Source organism: Alosa pseudoharengus, unplaced genomic scaffold (genome assembly GCF_046254945.1).
Source record: "Alosa pseudoharengus isolate Yale_2024_CS ecotype anadromous, Long Island Sound unplaced genomic scaffold, YU_APseudo_1.1 YU_APseudo_1.1_scf_23, whole genome shotgun sequence".
NCBI lineage: Eukaryota > Metazoa > Chordata > Actinopteri > Clupeiformes > Clupeidae > Alosa > Alosa pseudoharengus.
Window position 1 is genome coordinate 21,870,929 of NW_027468685.1, and position 18,450 is coordinate 21,889,378.

General features: G+C 41.0%; 1 protein-coding gene across 1 annotated transcript in view; it reads right to left on the reverse strand.

Annotated features, from left to right (window-relative positions):
* Nucleotides 1–735: 735 nt before the first annotated feature.
* Nucleotides 736–18,450, reverse strand: part of LOC143140839 (venom phosphodiesterase CdcPDE) — a 29,139-nt gene continuing 11,424 nt past the window's right edge. Inside the window, exons 12-25 of the mRNA XM_076301960.1 lie at nt 12,759–12,867; nt 10,539–10,661; nt 10,409–10,440; nt 10,036–10,163; nt 9,694–9,763; nt 9,328–9,415; nt 8,896–9,068; nt 6,967–7,012; nt 6,528–6,682; nt 5,855–5,993; nt 5,656–5,733; nt 3,167–3,299; nt 1,823–1,979; nt 736–1,160 (exon numbers count right to left, since the gene is read on the reverse strand). Of these exons, the coding sequence (XP_076158075.1) occupies nt 987–1,160; nt 1,823–1,979; nt 3,167–3,299; nt 5,656–5,733; nt 5,855–5,993; nt 6,528–6,682; nt 6,967–7,012; nt 8,896–9,068; nt 9,328–9,415; nt 9,694–9,763; nt 10,036–10,163; nt 10,409–10,440; nt 10,539–10,661; nt 12,759–12,867 (1,605 nt within the window). The 3' untranslated portion in view covers nt 736–986. The remainder of the gene's footprint in view (nt 1,161–1,822; nt 1,980–3,166; nt 3,300–5,655; nt 5,734–5,854; nt 5,994–6,527; nt 6,683–6,966; nt 7,013–8,895; nt 9,069–9,327; nt 9,416–9,693; nt 9,764–10,035; nt 10,164–10,408; nt 10,441–10,538; nt 10,662–12,758; nt 12,868–18,450) is intronic.

The following is an 18,450-nucleotide window of genomic DNA, read 5'->3' on the forward strand; positions in this document are numbered from 1 at the left end:
AGTCGGAAAAACCAAACAAACGATCGTAAGATGAATCGTAGAAAACCCTCTTAAGAGCGTGTCTCCGTCGTTATCGGGGAAGTGGGCCCAGGTCTATCACGTCATCTGAGCACGCTTAGATTAGGCTTATGTTTGAAACAAAAACGCTGTGGCTAGAAGGGTACATGGCTTTGCGACATGTTCCCTCGTTCGTTTGAAATCTCTGATTGACCACCTGTTCGAGGGATTTGCGAGCCTTTCCCAGTTGTTTAACATGTTTGTAGCATATCAGTGTTCAACAGAATTATTTTTAAAAACGGAGGGGATATAGGCTATCAGTTTTTTCATATCTCTTAGATTTCGCTAATGAGTGTTGTAGGCTAGGAGTTATTGACAGCACTAACTTTTACAAAAGACCAGAAAACAATGTTAAGGCATTTGTGGAGAAGAAGATTGGTTTGTGTGTTTTCTTCCTACACCTCACGGTAAACTATTTCGTTGCTCTGATTGGTTAGGTCTATCCAATGCAGAGTGCAGAGGCATTCCCCCCCTGTATCGGTTGAAACACGCCCCATAATTACGTCCCAATGGAGCAGTATCAGACTCATATTCTGACTAGAATTGAGTATGCCTGCGTCAGGCTAGCACCAAGGTGAAATACCAGAAAAAAACAGACAAGCATTATTTTACTGTACTTCTTAGAATTATATTTCACAGCATTTACAATTAGTAGAGTTAAACAATAAACAATGTCTATTTCCCAATACTGCTATTGTCTAATACCTATTCAGTGACTCATTCTTTTGAATACACAAATACACACTTGCACCACATTACAGGTAGGTCATTCACATGAAAACACCAAACAATAGTTTGCATGAGCAAGCCAAACTTGACATATTGCTGTTATGCCCCAAGCATTATACAGTACAACAACAGATGTCACTGTTATCAAGAAGTAAACCTGGTGCGTGTGTGTGTATGTGTGTGTATGTGCGGGTGTGTCTTTAGGTCTTTCTGTGAATAGCTGCAGTGGGGCGTGTCTTCACTCGTAGGAGCTCTGGGATTGGCCGGCTGCTCTCCTGGTAGAAATCTAGTCCAGTGATCAGCTCTACATCTCTCACCCGTGATTGGTGGAACCATATCAAGTCCTCCACCCACTGGGATTCAGGCAGTGAGCTCTGCAAAAGTAAGTTAAAAATGTTCAGATCCTGGAAAGCTGAAGTATGCCCAATGGCAGTACAACTAATGATATAAATGACTGTAGTTTGTGAGTTTGGTAATTGCATGAAGACCATTCACTGTCATGGTTTGGAGGTTTTGAGATATGATATATTCTATGATATAAACAGCGGATGTCATGATTACAGGTTACCCCCATTTCATTTTCAGTAATTGCAATTAACAGATTTACACTTGTAGCCCTCTCAGGTTGACAAACTTTGAGTGGTCCTCTGACTCCTCACCCTTTTTTCTAGTCAACAAAAAACATCACAGTGTTGTAGAAACTGGATTAGGTTGGGGGGTTGGGACAAACACACACATACACTGAGATTCTTGTGCTCCTACACACACACACACACACACACATACACTGAGATGCTGGTGCTCTGTATCTGGTTGGCAGATGGGACAACCAAGGGACGAGACCCCCACATGGAAGGAAACAGTCATGAAAAGTTCTATTCCGATGTCCAAGTAAGCTCACACAGTGCTATTTTCCTGCTTTGATGGAGGCTATAGGTTACACGTGTGAGACATTTCAGTAGTGATGGAAAAAACAAAAGAAAATCGAAAGATGGCTCCTCTCTATGGGTTCAAGAATCCAAAAGTATTGACTTACACTGCAGGACTCTGAGTTGTCTGGCCGGTGAGGCACCAGAAACGAGACCGTCTGGAGTTCCCCTTGACAACTCACAACTGGCTCAGTGGAGTTCTTGCAGCTTGTGAGAACGACAAAGTAATGTGTAGGGACAGGGATCCGTTTACCTGAGACATGTCTGCAAAACAACATTGATTTCAGGACATCAAAGAGACAGTTTACAGTATGCAACGATTTACCACTTTTTGATACATGTTTTGATTAGCATTTTATATCATGTCCAAATGAATTTCCAATGTAGTCTATATGTCCATGTAAAGGATGGATACACCTGTCATTACAACTAGTTTCCGAAGCTATGGGCTATGCAATTAAGTGGTCTGGGTGGGACCACCATGGCAGCTATTTTGCCAAAAGACAGGAGTTGGCATTCTAGCAAGCCTTTTACTAGTGCTCTATGGTTGATGGTGTTTATAATATAAGGTTTTGCATGCCTTCTCAGTACATTGCTCCAGTGACTTGACACTTGAACTTTGTAAAATAGTGTTTTCCTAGAAGGTCCCAGATATTTGTTTTTGTTAAAAACTATACATACACTTATAGTTTAGATCATGCCTTCATTGCTATCAACAATTTATTCTTACAAGTGAGTTTGCATTCCAATGAGGGATGGATTACTGAGCGGGCCTGCCGGTCCCATGCCCAGGGTCCCAATGGCTCAGGCCAGTGGGCCCTGAAGCCCAAGACTCTGTGTAGCCTCTGTGTAGACTCTGGGCAGCCATGGCCTACTGGTTAGCACTGGTTCGAGCCCCGACCAGTAGGCACGGCTGAAGTGCCCTTGAGCAAGGCACCTAACCCCTTACTGCTCCCCGAGCGCCGCTGTTGTTGCAGGCAGCTCACTACGCCGGGATTAGTGTGTGCTTCACCTCACTGTGTGCTGAGTGTATTTCACTAATTCACGGATTGGGATAAATGCAGAGGCCAAATTTCCCTCACGGGATCAAAACAGTATATATACTTATACTTACTTATACTATATTATTTAACCCTGATATCTGAATGGGAACTCTTAGTCAAATAACAGAATTTACACTATGTGTGTGATAATCATGCTTTGTAACAGGCATCTTCTCGCTTTACAGCAAGATGCTTTGATTCTGTTAATGGTTATGTCATATTCGTCTCAATCTCAATCTGTTACTTTTTACTTACTTACTTACAAACTTTCTGAGGCAGACAGGGGGGCCCTTTTCACATTTGTGTCCAGGGGCCCAGTGGCTTATAATCTACCCATGGTTCTAATACTTGCTCTTGACCAGTACTGATAATTACTGTATGTAGGAAATCAGCAGAGAATTTACGTACTGTTTGATTTGGTCAGCCGAGTCATATAGCCCATCATAATTATAATCAAACACAGGACCAGCAACTGCGTTCACGCCATTGTACTGCAATGCATACTTCCTCAGCAAGACAGCCTGGAAGTAGCCCCAAATTCCTAGAGAGTAAGAGGATCCAGAGTGAATAGACAAACCCTGAGCTCTATAGAGAGAGAGTTGCAACAATGGGTGTTCAAAATTAGTTAAGGTCACATGGTTCATGCAAGCTTCAAAATGTTCCCAGAAAGTGATTGACAATTAGTTCAATATTGAGAGACAGAGCCACGACTTTATGTAATTGAAAGTCAATAAAAAAATTGATATACAATATTTATAACACAGTGTAATTATTGTGTAAACTATGTGGTTAGCCTACCATTACAACAATATACTATACCAGTCAAAAGTTTGGAGACACAAATTTCCATTCCACTCCATTATTGACAGAATACCAGCAGTTTTCAGATTACATTATGTGCTTACTTAATTGCAAAAGGGTTCTCGACTGTTGTAGAAAGAAATGGCTGATCTTTAATGCAATATCTACATTGCCCATTATCAGCAACCATTCATCCAATGTTGCAAAGGCACATTCTGTTTACTAATCTGATATCATTTTAAAAGGCTAACAGAGAAAACATTGGAGAACCCTTTTGCTATTATGTAAGCACATAATGTAATCTGAAAACTGCTGCCCTGAGTAAATAAACTTACAGCACACATTCAATGTTGCCAATGCCTCGTTTTAAATTTCAAGAACCTAATTACACAGTTGACGAAGTGTGGAGCTCTTGTTAGCCTCATAGATGGGTTAAGAAGTGATTTATGTGCAGTAGAACCGATGCCCGGTTTGCTAGCGTTATTAGCGTTATGGAAGAATCAGTAAAAAATGGCTAACTTCGGAATGCTTCAGGTCTGGATAGAGTCACCCCTCGTCCATGATTCTATCTTATGGTCATACTTAACTGTACAACACCGGATTTCCCCTTTAAGAGTTGCTTTGAATCAAACCTAAACATTTTCTTGTGTAAGTATAATCCTGATTCATATGCTAGCAAAAACATTGGCAATTAATGGCAATGTAGCCTTAAGTAAGCTGCTCTTTCTCTCTCCCTCATATACACATCCCTGTTCCATAAGTTACAGTAGCAGTAACATCAGTCAGTACGTGAACTGCCAGCAATCAGCATAGAAAAGTTTTATACTTAGACTCAATTATGTATAATATTATATAGGCAAGCGTTGAGGGGCTTATGCAGCAGTAGTGTTGCACCGTTGGATTTGTCAACATTTGGCAGACATGAATCACAACAACACAAACAATGAATGCGTAGGCCTACTGGCGGCTATCCATTCAAAATGAAGGATGTCGTGATCTCGGGGGCGGGGTGCTGTGTCGTGATGACATCTCATTCTCAATAGCTCTTTGGAGAGTTGTTGCCCATTGTTAATCCTTCACCTCCACAACTGGGGGGGGGGGGGGGGGATAAGTCATGAGAAGCTTGCTATTTACGATAGCAGAGTGAAATATAAATATATTGCGACTCTAGAGGGAGCTCTACAGTCACAAAAAATACCTAAACCTGCATAGTGCACCTTTAATTTGATAAGGAACTGATACAAATGTCCTAATTAACATTGATTATTTATCTAATTCTGTACTATCTATCACATTATTTCTGTACTTTATCTCCTTTTTTGTCAAAGTTTATTTGTCAGCCTTATACATTTGAGTTCATTATTGAAAGGGGTGGAACTCTTGTACAAGCCCATTGGGCTTCATTCCCTCCTTGCACCATCGATGTTTGCTAAATAAGTAAACTCTCTCTCTCTCTCTCTCTCTCTCTCTCTCTCTCTCTCTCTCAAGCTATATATATATATATAACTAAACTGAGCTGCAGAAAAGCTGCCATAGTCAATACTTAAATCTAATTTATTATCATATAATTATCATCGTTTATTATCATCAATAGTCTCGTGGTTGGCATGTACTTTCAGGTATGCACACAAAATTGGGAAGGTGCGTGTAACTGGCCAAGACGAACAGCTTTCATATGTACATTGCATTAGCCACATTTAACAGGAAGTGAGATATTTGGGATTTTGTGCGTTGTGCACACAATTTTGATGTACTGTGGTTGGCATAAGCAACCCCAAATCAGAAAAAGTTGGGACATACTAACAGAATGTAACGATCCACAAATCTCGTAAAACCATTTAGTTGCAAAAAGTACACAGACATTGATGATCCCAGCAACATGTTTCAAGAAAGGTTCAAATACAAGCCGGGGTAATAATTGCCTACCAGTAGGGCTATCAGTCCATGAGCACTATAAGATATTGTTTCAATTTAACTCAATGAAATAAAAGAGCTCTTCTTAATATTTTATATTGTTGGTTGGTTTAATACTGTTGCCAATGAAAAGTCATTGTCCTACATGGGTCTCCAACACATACTCTCTTTCTATTGCTTACTTTTGAACTGCTGATACATGGGCACCACATTGCTCATGGTCAATGCATCGTACTGTTCGTCAGCAGACTGGTTCAGATCTGGCGGGAAATCACAACAATCAGAGCTTGAATTAAGAATGAACATCAGTGCTCCACAAGTCAGTTCTCGGAAACTCAGTCTGTGGCGTGTCTGGGTGCGTGTAGTGTAGTGATTACTTACTGGGTGGGTACAGGAATGCAGGGGTAATGTTGCCAGCAGCAGTAGCATACTCATTACACCTGGCACTCTGGTTTGCTGGCAGTCTTACATCAGCTCTTAAGCAGTTTTCTATGACCTCTGGAAGAGGGTCTTCGCTTGCCTACAAGGTGTGTTTGTGTGTGTGTTTGTGTGTGTGTGTGTGTGTGTATGAGAGAGAAAGAGAGAGAGATAGAGAAGTCAGACAAAATGTTAACAATGTCTACTGCATCGTATACCTTCACTATGTAAGGGATAATGTATAGAACGCTGGTCATTATTGGGAAAATAAGTCCCGACAGGGCGAACCGGACCCCGACGCGCCAGCGAATCAGAAATAAGAAGTCCACATTATACATATTCTCACATTTGTATGTGCAGCATTAGACAACTTCTGAAAAAAGTATAAAGGGGGGGGGTCTAATCAGGATTTCCATGGGGAATCACTGCACCACAGCTTCCACCAACACAATGTTTTTTTTTACATTGATCTAATGTCTCCAGGGACTTGGAGAATAATGTAGAAACACATGTGAACATTATCACCCCTGTCTGTTTTCACTACATCAGCCTCAAACAATTCTAGTTTCATTTATGACAAAACTAATTCAGAGAATTATTAACTTTGGTTCTTAGGGTAGGAGTAAGGGAGACTTACAGGTTTCTCCACTGTGAATGAGCTCCACATAGGCATCAGACTGGCTTTGCTGTAACCACTAACGAAGCCGTGGTGGTGGAGAAGACAGTAGTCTGCCCCGGACTGCAGTAGTCTTGGCCTCCCAAAGGGCATGTGCTGTTTCTCTGTGGCTGATACTGAGAGAAAGTCAATAAAGTCAACAATACGTTTTAATTTATTTAAGTAAATCAGTCCTACTTGGGCAAAAAAGGTGTTACCCTCAATAGAATATGTAAGTTATGCAGTTATATGATTACTTGTTTTTACTTTTCTGCCACCAGTTATCTCAATACAGTAATTTGGGGAATTTGCCATGAAAGTAATGTCTTTATTTGTGTAAAATCTCTTGGCTTGGCTCCTTATAACATGCCTCAGCGACATCCCATGAGCATCCCAAGTGTAAATTATTCAGAGGCTTTACCTTGAATTGCTGTCAGATTCAGGCGTGAGTTGAGGTTGGATGTAGCCTAAAATTCATAAATACACATTAACTATTTACTTATATGTCATAGGCAATTGTCGATAAGTAATTAAGTTTTATTTCTGTAATGTAATGTGAGCCACAAAGTACTTTACAAGAGTGGAAGTTTTAGTAGAAGTACTAAAAATAGAAAATAGAAAAACACAATAAACAGTGAGAAAATTACAAAATAAATATGTAATTCAGATTTGGTGCGTACACATTACATGTGCCTGTCAGAAAAGTCAGCAAAGTCAGCTAATCTTAAAGGCAAAGCATTCTGTAGTTTATTTGCAATGGCCTAAATGGCCTCCAGTACAGTCTTTAGGTGAGGGCATGGAACAGACATTACATTTAAGTTATGTTGCGTGATGTGGAGACAAGAGGAGGGCTATTTCTCAGTTGCAAAATAGTTCTCCTTTGTCTCAACCCAAGTCCAACTTGATATGTCAAAATACCCCTTTTATCTTCTCATTCTATCTGTTCTTAATGGTCATTAACTCTGACAAGGAAGGTTTAGGGGGAAAATATTGGTCTCATTTTTTATTCCTTTTTTTCCTATGGGCATCTTGAAACAGTTGATAGGCAGCTACAGTGCTACACTCTGGGGGGATGTCCTGTGTTCATACCCCCAGAGTGTGGTGCTGTAGCTGCCTGGCTGCTTGAGCTGTTGGAACAAGCAACTCGAGCTAGGTAAAAACGATTGTTTTCATTTTTTTCCGTACCAACGGTAATCGTAAACTCGAAGATCTATGTGAAAAATCGCCGGATTTCTCCTTTAAATGGTGCTACAGTTTTTCTTTCCTTTCAGTTTGCTTTCTGCAAAAACAGACCTTTGGAGTTCAGCTCACATATTGTTTTGATCATAACTAATTTCAGCAGTAAATTTGCCATTTTCCTTCCTGTGAGTCCATTTTCCTTCCTGTGAGTCTAGTTTGAGTAATTTCACTGTAATAAGAGAGGTTATTATCCTGCTGGTCTTGGTTGATTTGGGATGATGAAAATTAGTTTCACAACCTTGGCTGCCTTAAGAGTCTCTTCAGCCAGCTGCCCTCAAAGAGAATAGTTTGTATTCCTTCAGCTATAACCCAGACAGCACTTGACCCTATGTGTTATAACTGGCAAATTTGCCAGTTGCCCACAGACTGTTCAAGAGCACAATGTTGCTTAAGATGTTCAGTGCCAGGAGAGTCACCAATGTGCAATGCCATAATTTATTATTATTATTATTATTATTTATTTCAAATAATTAGTATTTAGTATTTAAACTAGATGTACCATATAGCGGTACAAAATATGACCGACACTCAGTCCTGTACATCTCTCTGCAAAAATAAATCACACTTTTCACGTCAATTTGTCTCAATCTCCTACGCCATTCCCTACTCTTGCAACTTTTGTGTATGTGTGTGTGTGTGTGTGTGTGTGTGCTTGTTTGCATACGTGAGTGTGTGCATGGTTGTGTGTTTGTTTGTGTGTGTGTCTCTGGTTGTGTGGATGTGTGTGTGCAGTTTGGACACCCCTGCTGTACAGTCAGACACAGTTAAGTACAACTAAATTTTTCCGTAAAAGTCTAGTGGGGCTACATGCCAATCCCTATATGAGTCACGGCACTTGTCCAGCACCTTGTTTTTGTTTGACTTTGTTTCTAAACTCAGGGCATTGCTACAAAAGAGCTTAATTTTCAGTCAATTTTTCCCTGAATAAACAATGGTTGATGATGATGATGATGATGATGATGATGATTGCTAAATATGCAAAAATGCTCTTAAAAAGGCTAAAAATGCTCTTTCCCTTTGTTCTTTGAGCATTGCGGTTTCATTATGATGAACAAGCTATTCAACAACAATAACAACAACAAAAACAAGTTTAGGTAAAGCAATAATGTACCAGAGCAGGACATTCACAGCCAAGTTCATCCCCAGGATTGAGAGTCAGGAGAGGGCATTGACCAGGCCCAACCTGCTCCGCTGGGTGCTGCGGGGTGAACCAGGGTTTCCGGAGGAGATGGTTCATACTTCCATGGGTGCCATTGTTAATTGCTGGTGAGATTTCCAGCAAGTCTGTGGGGAAGCACAGTTTAGTCATTCAGTTTAGCTCAGTCATGTACAGGTGTGTGTGTGTGTGTGTGTACAGAGTGATGACAATGTTCCTTTACAGTAAACCTATTGGGTTATGACTTGAAAAACACCACTGTGCTTATGTCCTCTTCCTGTTATGGTGGAGTAGAGGGCACTGGTTTTGCTGCGGTAATACTTCTTTTTTACCATACACCTTAACAAAGTACTTTGTTAAGATAAAAAACCAGACTTTATGACCCACCACACATGAGGTTGTACACCTCGACATTGGAGAATGGTTCCACCTCTGTCTGGGAAAGGAACTTGGGACCATAACTGAGAAACATGGCCTGGAACACAAAGTGGTTAAAAGTAGTGACGTGAGGCTAGAGACCAAGGGTTTGCATTCATCATGGAGTCATGTTAACATCCACTTACACAAACAACAACCACAACAACCAAGCACACAAAACATGCACTTGTGCACACAAACACACAACCACACATGCTCACATACATACACACGTGGACAAATCACAAGACATTTACATGCTCACTCACAGGGCGATACAGTAATATGTAATGTATTCACACACATACACACACACACACACACACACGTGCGCACCTGCATGCTGTAAACATCATTGTCATATCCATGAGTACCACCAGCACAAAAGGTCAGGGACCCTGGTTTCCTTCAGAGTCCGCAACAAAAAAACAACCAAAGAGATTAAGACTTTCAATGCAGACTGAAGTGCTGGCATTTCTGTATGTACAGTAATGGAAGGTTGTATGGGTGTATAATTCTTAGGAAGAACGGGGGGGACAGGTGGAGAAAGAAAGAACGAAACCAAAAACGGGAAGAAAGGGAAAAACGAAAGAGATAAGAAAGGAGAACAAACAAATCAAGCAGAAGATAGGAAAGGGAAGTTGAGAAGAGATAAAGAAAATGAGAGGGGAGCAGCACCTCTCAAAAAGCCATTTAGGTTCAACCATCACAGTGACATCCTCGATACGCCTGCTATTAGCAAAGTGAAAGCGCTTTGGCAGATGAGCCTTCAGATATGGCTTTATCTTCTGACTGGGACTCCTGCACTGGAGAGCCCCCAAAACAAATGTTAACATCATATGAATAACAAGAATAATGGGATTAGTATTATCAGACCACTGAATATACACAATACAGAACTAACAAGTTTATGATAATGTGCATGAGATATTTAGTTATGACAGTGTATTATGTTTAGATGTGGTGAGAAGGACTGGCTTTCCAGTATTTTTATACTTAACAAAGTGAAGGTTACACATACACCAAGAGTCAACATTAGCAATCAAATTACCGTCATATTGGTCACGAGGGCGGCAGAGTCCACTAAGAAAATAAGGAAATGTTTATTCATATTTGTAGTCTTTTAAAGAAATTAAATAAAAGTGTGTTTGAAGCTTAACTTTTAGTTCATATTCACATACAAGGCTGGTCGTTGTTCTTTGTTCTAATTCTCCCAAATGGGCCCTCATTGACAAAAAGGTTACTGATGTCCCCAATCATGTCTTCCAACACTTCTTTTCTGGCACAGCTTATTTCTTCCATTCCTTAAAAATAACAGGAAAAAAAGGTTCATGAACTGTTCATTCAACTTGTTTGGAGGTCTGGGGTTTTACTTCACTACATTGTAATGTGTATTACGAGTCATTTAGCCTTTATTGTAGGAGCCACTTATAATGTTCTTCCAACTGCACAGAACCTCAGTCAATGGGTGGGTGAAGATGCAAGTCATGGGTCATGGCTCTTTAAAGCATATTCTTTCTGGTTGTAAAACTAGCCTGACCCAAGGTCGCTACACCTGGAGATATAATCAGGTTTTAAAAGTACTGGTGGGTTTGCTTGAGAACAAGAGAGTTGAGATTAATTCTATGCTAGCAAATTCAATTCAACTTTATTTCACCATGTATACAGAGATACTAGGAAGAGATTGGATTTGAAGGAGGTAATTGTAGGGGAGGATTTGATATGTGGAGGGAGGGTATTTCAGAGCTTTGGAGCAGCTACAGAAAAAGCTTGGTCGCCATGGGTTTTAAGGCGTGTACGTGGGGCAGCAAGCAGTAGTTGGTCTTGTGACCTGAGTGACCTAGTAGTGTGGGGGCAGTTCAGAGATGTAAGGTGGGGCTAAACCTTTAAGGGCTTTAAAAACAAAAAGTAAAATTTTAAACTCAATCCTGAATTTGACATGAAGCCAGTGTAGCTGAGCTAAAATTGGCGTTATGTGATCACTCATTGCAAGCACACACAAGAGGTGCCAGAGGCCTTGTAGCAAAGTCAGTCACAACCCTTCTGCTAGACTTTGGTTTTCAAGGAGGGTCACTGAAAGGAGCTGTAAAACAGTTAGGCTGCTGAAAAAGCAAGCCAATGGCTATGGCTGAGGTGCTCACAGACTACTTGGGGTCATGTTGTAGCCTGAATTGTTTGGGTATGTTGCTGATCATAAACGTCCACAGCAACGAAGAGGAATGACTGAAGAGTACATGTTGCTGACTGGATCATAAACGGCCACAGCAAAGAAGAGTATTGGCTGAAGGGTTTGTTGGTATGTCGGTGCCCACATTAAGGGATTGCGGTTTGTCTGATAACATTGCTAATCGGATCATAAATGGCCGCAGCAAAGAAGAGGATTGGCTGAAGGGTTTGTTGGTATTTGTCGGTGCCCACATTAAGGGATTGCGGTTTGTCTGGTAACATTGCTGATCGGATCATAAACGGCCAATGAAGAGGATCGAATAATTTTCCGGTATTTGTTGCTAGAGAACCCAACATGAGTGTGGATGGGGGTTGGTCTGGGATGCTAGATACCACTGTTGAGCCTTCTGGAGGTGTTGTGGGCCTAATTCAATGAAACGCCTATGAAGGAAGGTGCCTGCTTGATAACCCCCTGAAATGTTCATGAAGGCTGTTCTGTTGGTGATGTTTTGATAGTGATTTTGGTTATTGACGGTAAATAGGCTTGGTTGTTGATTGGCCACTGTGTGAAATCCTGTACCTAACACTAGGATTTAACATCTCTCCTGTATATATTTAATATGAAATTTAATTATATTTGCATTTCTATTTCTAACATCTTCAATAGCATTTTTCTTTTAAAATATAAATTGGGATATATTATTGAATGCTTAGCAGAATGATGTTTTCCCTATCATCCTATTATTTATTAAGCAGGCCTACCTGCGAGCATGTAATTGAGCTACGGGTTTTCTACAGGAATGGCATGTTTGAACGGGCGCTGGACTAGTAGGGCAAATACAAGCAATACAAGAAAATGGGGCAAAGCAGAGGACTGGAAACTTCTGGTGGATGTTGCAACTGCAAGTTCCACATTGTATTGTGACAGCTTTGAGACCAGGTGTGGTGTTCAGAGAGTGAGCACATTGTAGGACAGTGAAGGGTGGAACTAGTGGAAGAAATAGACAGGGAGTGGTTGTTGGAAATGGCCTCAGGTTACACTTTAACCCTGGGCTCTGGATGCAGATGCTTCTGCCGCGCTACAGCTCCCTCTGCAAGTCTGCGTAACATTTGCAATGGGTTTTGTCTTACAGTGCATTGTGTTTTTGAGAGAGTGAGACTTGTTACATCTAGCTGTTTGCTTTGATTAAGCAGTTTAATGAAGCACTGCTTCACTGTAGCACACCATTTCTTACCGTGGTCAGCTAGGACAATGATATTGATACACTGTGTCATATTCAGCATTTTCAGGCCGTCCATCAGTTGGCCGATGATCTTGTCTACCCCTTGGATGGCTTCGATAAGCTGCAAGGGAAGGTAAACAAGGCTTCATTTAAAACCCATCAACATGGTGTAAACAATTCAGGCATGACCTATCGGAGGTACAACCAAAAAACTGTGATTTTACTCTTTTTTCACATTCAAATCGGTCTGCAGTGAAGCATGTCTACTCCCAGCTATGTTTCTGAAGTATTTAGATGATGAATCAGATGCATGTAATTTAACCATCCATTTATTTGGATGACTCTGTTGAGTCTCCTGTACCATGACACACTAGTCTTGCTTAGTCATGCTAGTTTCAAGTGCCACAACTTAATATGTTGTTTGGTCTCCTCTATCTTCTAATATTTTGTATTCTGTATTATACAACAGTTAGACCTGGTAAAACTATGTATTAATATTTGATTAGATGAGAGATATGAGTGGCAATATCCCAGCAATCACTCCGCATTTTGCAGTGAATTGCCCAAGAAGAACATTCCATTCATTCAAAGCAAGAGAGCAGTCATTTCATTACTTAACATTCGACAGTATTAAATGAGAAAATGGGGTACATTGAGTTGGGTGAATGTTATGATGTGAGCTTGTAATATGTAACGTGAGCTTATTTAGCAAGAGTAGATGCCATGACTATTGATTGGAACTATTTTCGAGGCCAGATGATGTACGAATTAAAATAAAAATAGAAACAATATAAAACAATTGAAAAACAATTTAATGTATTTAAATGTAGTTGTTGTAAGTAGAACTGAAGCAGTATGACAATCATGATAACTAGAATGTGCCACCATTAAGAGATAATATAGTCAGTGAGAACCCATCTTTTCCTTCCTGTCGAAGTCAAGATTCTCTTTTCAAGTTGAAAAGAAAATGTCACAGGTATTGTGCTATTGCAACAGGCTCTATAAATAACACCCACCAGTTACTTTTCCCTAAACAATTAATCATGTACACAAAAGCTATGTTTGTTTCACCACTTGAAAGTTGGTTATAAATATTAACTTTTCAAGTTCTATTTCAAGCAGGAGATTTCCACCACAATAAACCATTCAGTTGATGTTGGTACAAGGCCAATCAAGGCCATTGGTCCATGATTGATTTGTAAGTTGTTATCTCATGGGAAAGGCAGACTGAACCTTCACCCTTTCACAAATCCCAGGAGGTGAGGTTGGGGGGGGCGGGGGGGGGGGTTGACATGTAATGTGAGGCCACCGTTACTCCATGATGCACTGACAAAGTGTAGCCACGCTTGTTACAGTTAAAGAGAACAATAAAAAGAGGTTACAAGAATGGATATGTGATTTCTGAACTGATAAACCAGTTGAGTAACAGCACTATACAAACTCATATAAAAGAGGAACATCTCAGTTTGTTGTGCAGTACCTGTATTATGACGGTGCCTGGAAAATGATTTACAAAATCAGCAATGCAATTGGAGCCTTGTGCAGCAGGGCTTTGGAGGTGGATAAACAAGATATTCAGAGTCGTATGGCATAGATTTTAATCTAGCTCTCCGAAAACTATGACAGACTTCCACCTCCAATAGAGGTTATTATCTCAAGTAAGATAAGAACGTATAGATTTTATACCTGATGAACTTTCAAAACAATAGCTGTGACGTGTCTATCTACCACCCCATAACAACATAATACAGCAATGCATGAGTGCTATTATTACCCAACAATGAGCTGCTGTTCCTTCATCAATGACTAAATTTAGAGCTGTGTGTATGTGTTTTGTGAACGTAGAGCCACTGCTTGCTACACTGCAAATGTGTTTGGTCTCCAAAATGGCATTGACATCTTCTTTGTCCCTCACATGTGAGCTCTCCTCCTCCAGGACAGTTTACTCAAAACTCTGGCTGATTGCTTGGCTAGCTTGCTTGGGTCTGGATCTAATTTGATGCAGATACTGATGTACTGTATACACCACAGACGTATTGCCACAGAGTCTCACATTCAAGTTTGTTTGCTCAGATGTTCAACATGTGAGTTCCATGAGACTACGTAGGCGACACATACGTAGCTGCAACTCAATAGCCTGTGTATACAATAGTTACAAAAGTGACTATGAATAGTTTTATGTTCTTCTAAATCGATGTTGACAGATACATCCACCAAGGGGGAAAGCATGCCTTTCATTATCATTAATTTGCCTGCATACAGATGCTCTCAATTTGGAAAAATTTCTGTGGAGAAATTAACCCCATCTCACACACACTCTCACTACCCCTGGCTTAACTCGAAGAAGAGTGGATATATCCTGAGTGTTACTCAGCCCACATATTCCTGAGTTGTCCTGCATCCCCAGGCAAGCTCCGAGCCCTGTTGGAGCCTCTAGCTCTGTTGTTACAGTAAGTTTGTATATCTGACTTGTTGATACTATGCACTCTAAATTATATGAAAATATGTTAAATTCATCATTACCTATTATAGCACAACATGATGCTCTACAACCATCTTTTTACCCCAACGAACTTCTGCCATGACGTTGCCATAACCACACTCCAGCAGAAAAAAATCACACTACCTACAATAACAACATTAAGGCTTTTGTGACCATCAACATTTTATTGGAGAGTTGGGTTCGAGAATCTTTGGCGAACATTCCCCTGGGATTGTCAAGTAGGTACCTTTCTTCATTAGTATCATTGAATTAGTCCTAGTGTGGGCACCTGATCTGCACGGCTATCAGATCGACACCATGCATAACTAGATGTACCGCAGAGCGGTACAAAATATGACCGCCGCCCAGTCCAGCACATTTTTTCCACAAAAATAAATCACGCTGAAAGGCCTATATGATTCTAACTGTCTCACTAAATTGCATTATCCACACGTACTCAATTCTCACTGATATCTGCTAGACAAAAAGTACCAAAACATGATTAGTTCATAGATTTCACATGTAAAATTCATTTTATACAACCCCACCTCCATCTTGCCTGTTCATAATTCTGAGAAATTCTTGAATTGTGTGCATGTGTGCATGTTCATGTTTATGTTGTGTGTGTGTGTGTGTGTGTGTGTGTGTGTGTGTGTGTGCGTGTGCGTGCGTGCGTGTGCGTGTGCGTGTGCGTGTGCGTGCGCTTGTGTGTGTGCCTGCGTATGTGCCTGTGCAAGCGTACATATGTCTACTGTGTGAGTATGTGTCATACGTATGATTACTGTGAATGTATGTGTGTGTGTGTGTATCTGTTTGTGCACATGTGTGTACATGAAATGGGTTAACATGACCCCTGGAGGCAAACATACGGAAAAAAATGGTCATCCTAGTCCCTACAGTTCTCAAGATATTCACAGAGAACTGTGTCTGCCCTACCCTCCTTTCGGGGGTCCAGTCCAGCGGGGGGGCTACAGATCAAAACGAAAAACGACGGTTCCATGCTATCCATGTGGGGTTACATGCCCACCAAGTTTTGTGTACCCCGGTCTTTCAGTGTCCCGGGAATCATTGTTGGTGTACGTCACTAAATGTACACATAAATTATTTTATTGTAAGGCCCCCCATGAACGAAAGTACACAAAACTTGGCATGCATTCGGAGGGTGTCATAATGATCCTACACTTTTAATTTCGTGCAGTTTTGACCTTGTCAGCCAGAGATATTGTGATGAAAACACCTAATTTTTTGCTTTTTAATTTTTAACTAGGTGGCGCTATACATGAAATAAGTGGTAATGGGATGGGTTGACATGCCCCGTTAAGACCAACATACATAAAAAAGGTGGACCTCCTAGGCCCTACGGTTCTCGAGATATTCACAGAAAACTGTCTCCGGCCACCTACAGGCCAGTTGGTGTATAGTAACATAAATTAATTTATTGTGTGGCCCCCCATGAACGGAATTCCACAAAATTTGGCGTGCATACAGAGGGTGTCATAATGATCATACACTTCCAACTTCGTGCAGTTTTGACTATGTTAGGTCACAGATACCTGCGATTACAACACCTCATTTTTACTTTTTTGTGTTTAACTAGGTGGCGCTATACATGAAATGAGTGGTTATGGAATGGGTTGACATGGCCCCTTGAGATCAACATACAAAAAAAAAAATGGTCCTCCTAAACCCTACGGTTCTCGAGATATTCACAGAAAACTGTGTCTGCCCTACCCTCCTTTCGGGGGGTCCAGTCCAGCGGGGGGGCTACAGATCAAAACGAAAAACGATGGTTCCATGCTATCCATGTGGGGTTACATGCCCACCAAGTTTCGTGTACCCCGGTCTTTCAGTGTCCCGGGACTCATTGACGGAAATTTGGGCATGCGAAAAAGAAAAAAAAAAAAAAAAAAAAAAAAAAAATCTGACTAAACCTATATGACCGCCGCTTCGCTGCGCGGCGGTCATAATAATGGAATGATGTGTCACCACCTCATTCGTCCAAAGTCGAGAGTAGAATTCGGCTGGGTTTAGATGCGTAGCTGCTCAAGCGATGCCTGAGCCAAATAAAACTAGATGTACCGCAGAGCGGTACAAAATATGACCGCCGCCCAGTCCAGCACATTTTTTCCACAAAAAGAAATCACGCTGAAAGGCCTATATGATTCTAACTGTCTCACTAAATTGCATTATCCACACTCACTTCTCACTGGTATCTGCTAGACAACAAGTACCAAAACATGATTAGTTCATAGATTTCACATGTGAAATACATTTTATACAACCCCACCTCCATCTTGCCTGTTCATAATTATGAGAAATTCTTGATTGTTTGTGTTATGTTTATGTTATGTGTGTGGGTGTGAGTGTGTGTGTGTGTGTGTGTGTGTGTGTGTGTGTGTGTGTGTGTGTGTGCGTGCCTGCGTATGTGCCTGTGCATGGAAGCGTACATATGTCTACTGTGTGAGTATGTGTCATGATTACTGTGAATGTGTGTGTGTGTGTATCTGTTTGTGCACATGTGTGCACATGAACTGGGTTAACATGACCCCTGGAGGCAAATATACGGAAAAAATGGTCATCCTAGGCCCTACAGTTCTCAAGATATTCACAGAGAACTGTGTCTGGCCTACCCTCCTTCCGGGGGGTCCAGTCCAGCGGGAGGGCTACAGATCAAAACGAAAAATGACAGTTCCATGCTATCCATGTGAGGGTACATGCCCACCAAGTTTTGTGTACCCCGGTCTTTCAGTGTCCCGGGAATCCTTGTTGATGTACGTCACTAAATGTACACATAAATTGTTTTATTGTAAGGCCCCCCATGAACGAAAGTACACAAAACTTGGCATGCATTCGGAGGGTGTCATAGTGATCCTACACTTTCAATTTTGTGCAGTTTTGACCATGTCAGCCAGAGATATTGTGATAAAAACACCTAATTTTTTGCTTTTTAATTTTTAACTAGGTGGCGCTATACATGAAATAAGTGGTAATGGGATGGGTTGACATGGCCCCTTGAGATCAACATACAAAAAAAAGGTGGACCTCCTAGGCCCTACGGTTCTCGAGATATTCACACAAAACTGTCTCCGGCCACCTACAGGCCAGTTGGTGTATAGTAACATAAATTAATTTATTGTGTGGCCCCCCATGAACGGAATTCCACGAAACTTGGCGTGCATTCAGAGGGTGTCATAATGATCCTACACTTCCAATTTCGTGCAG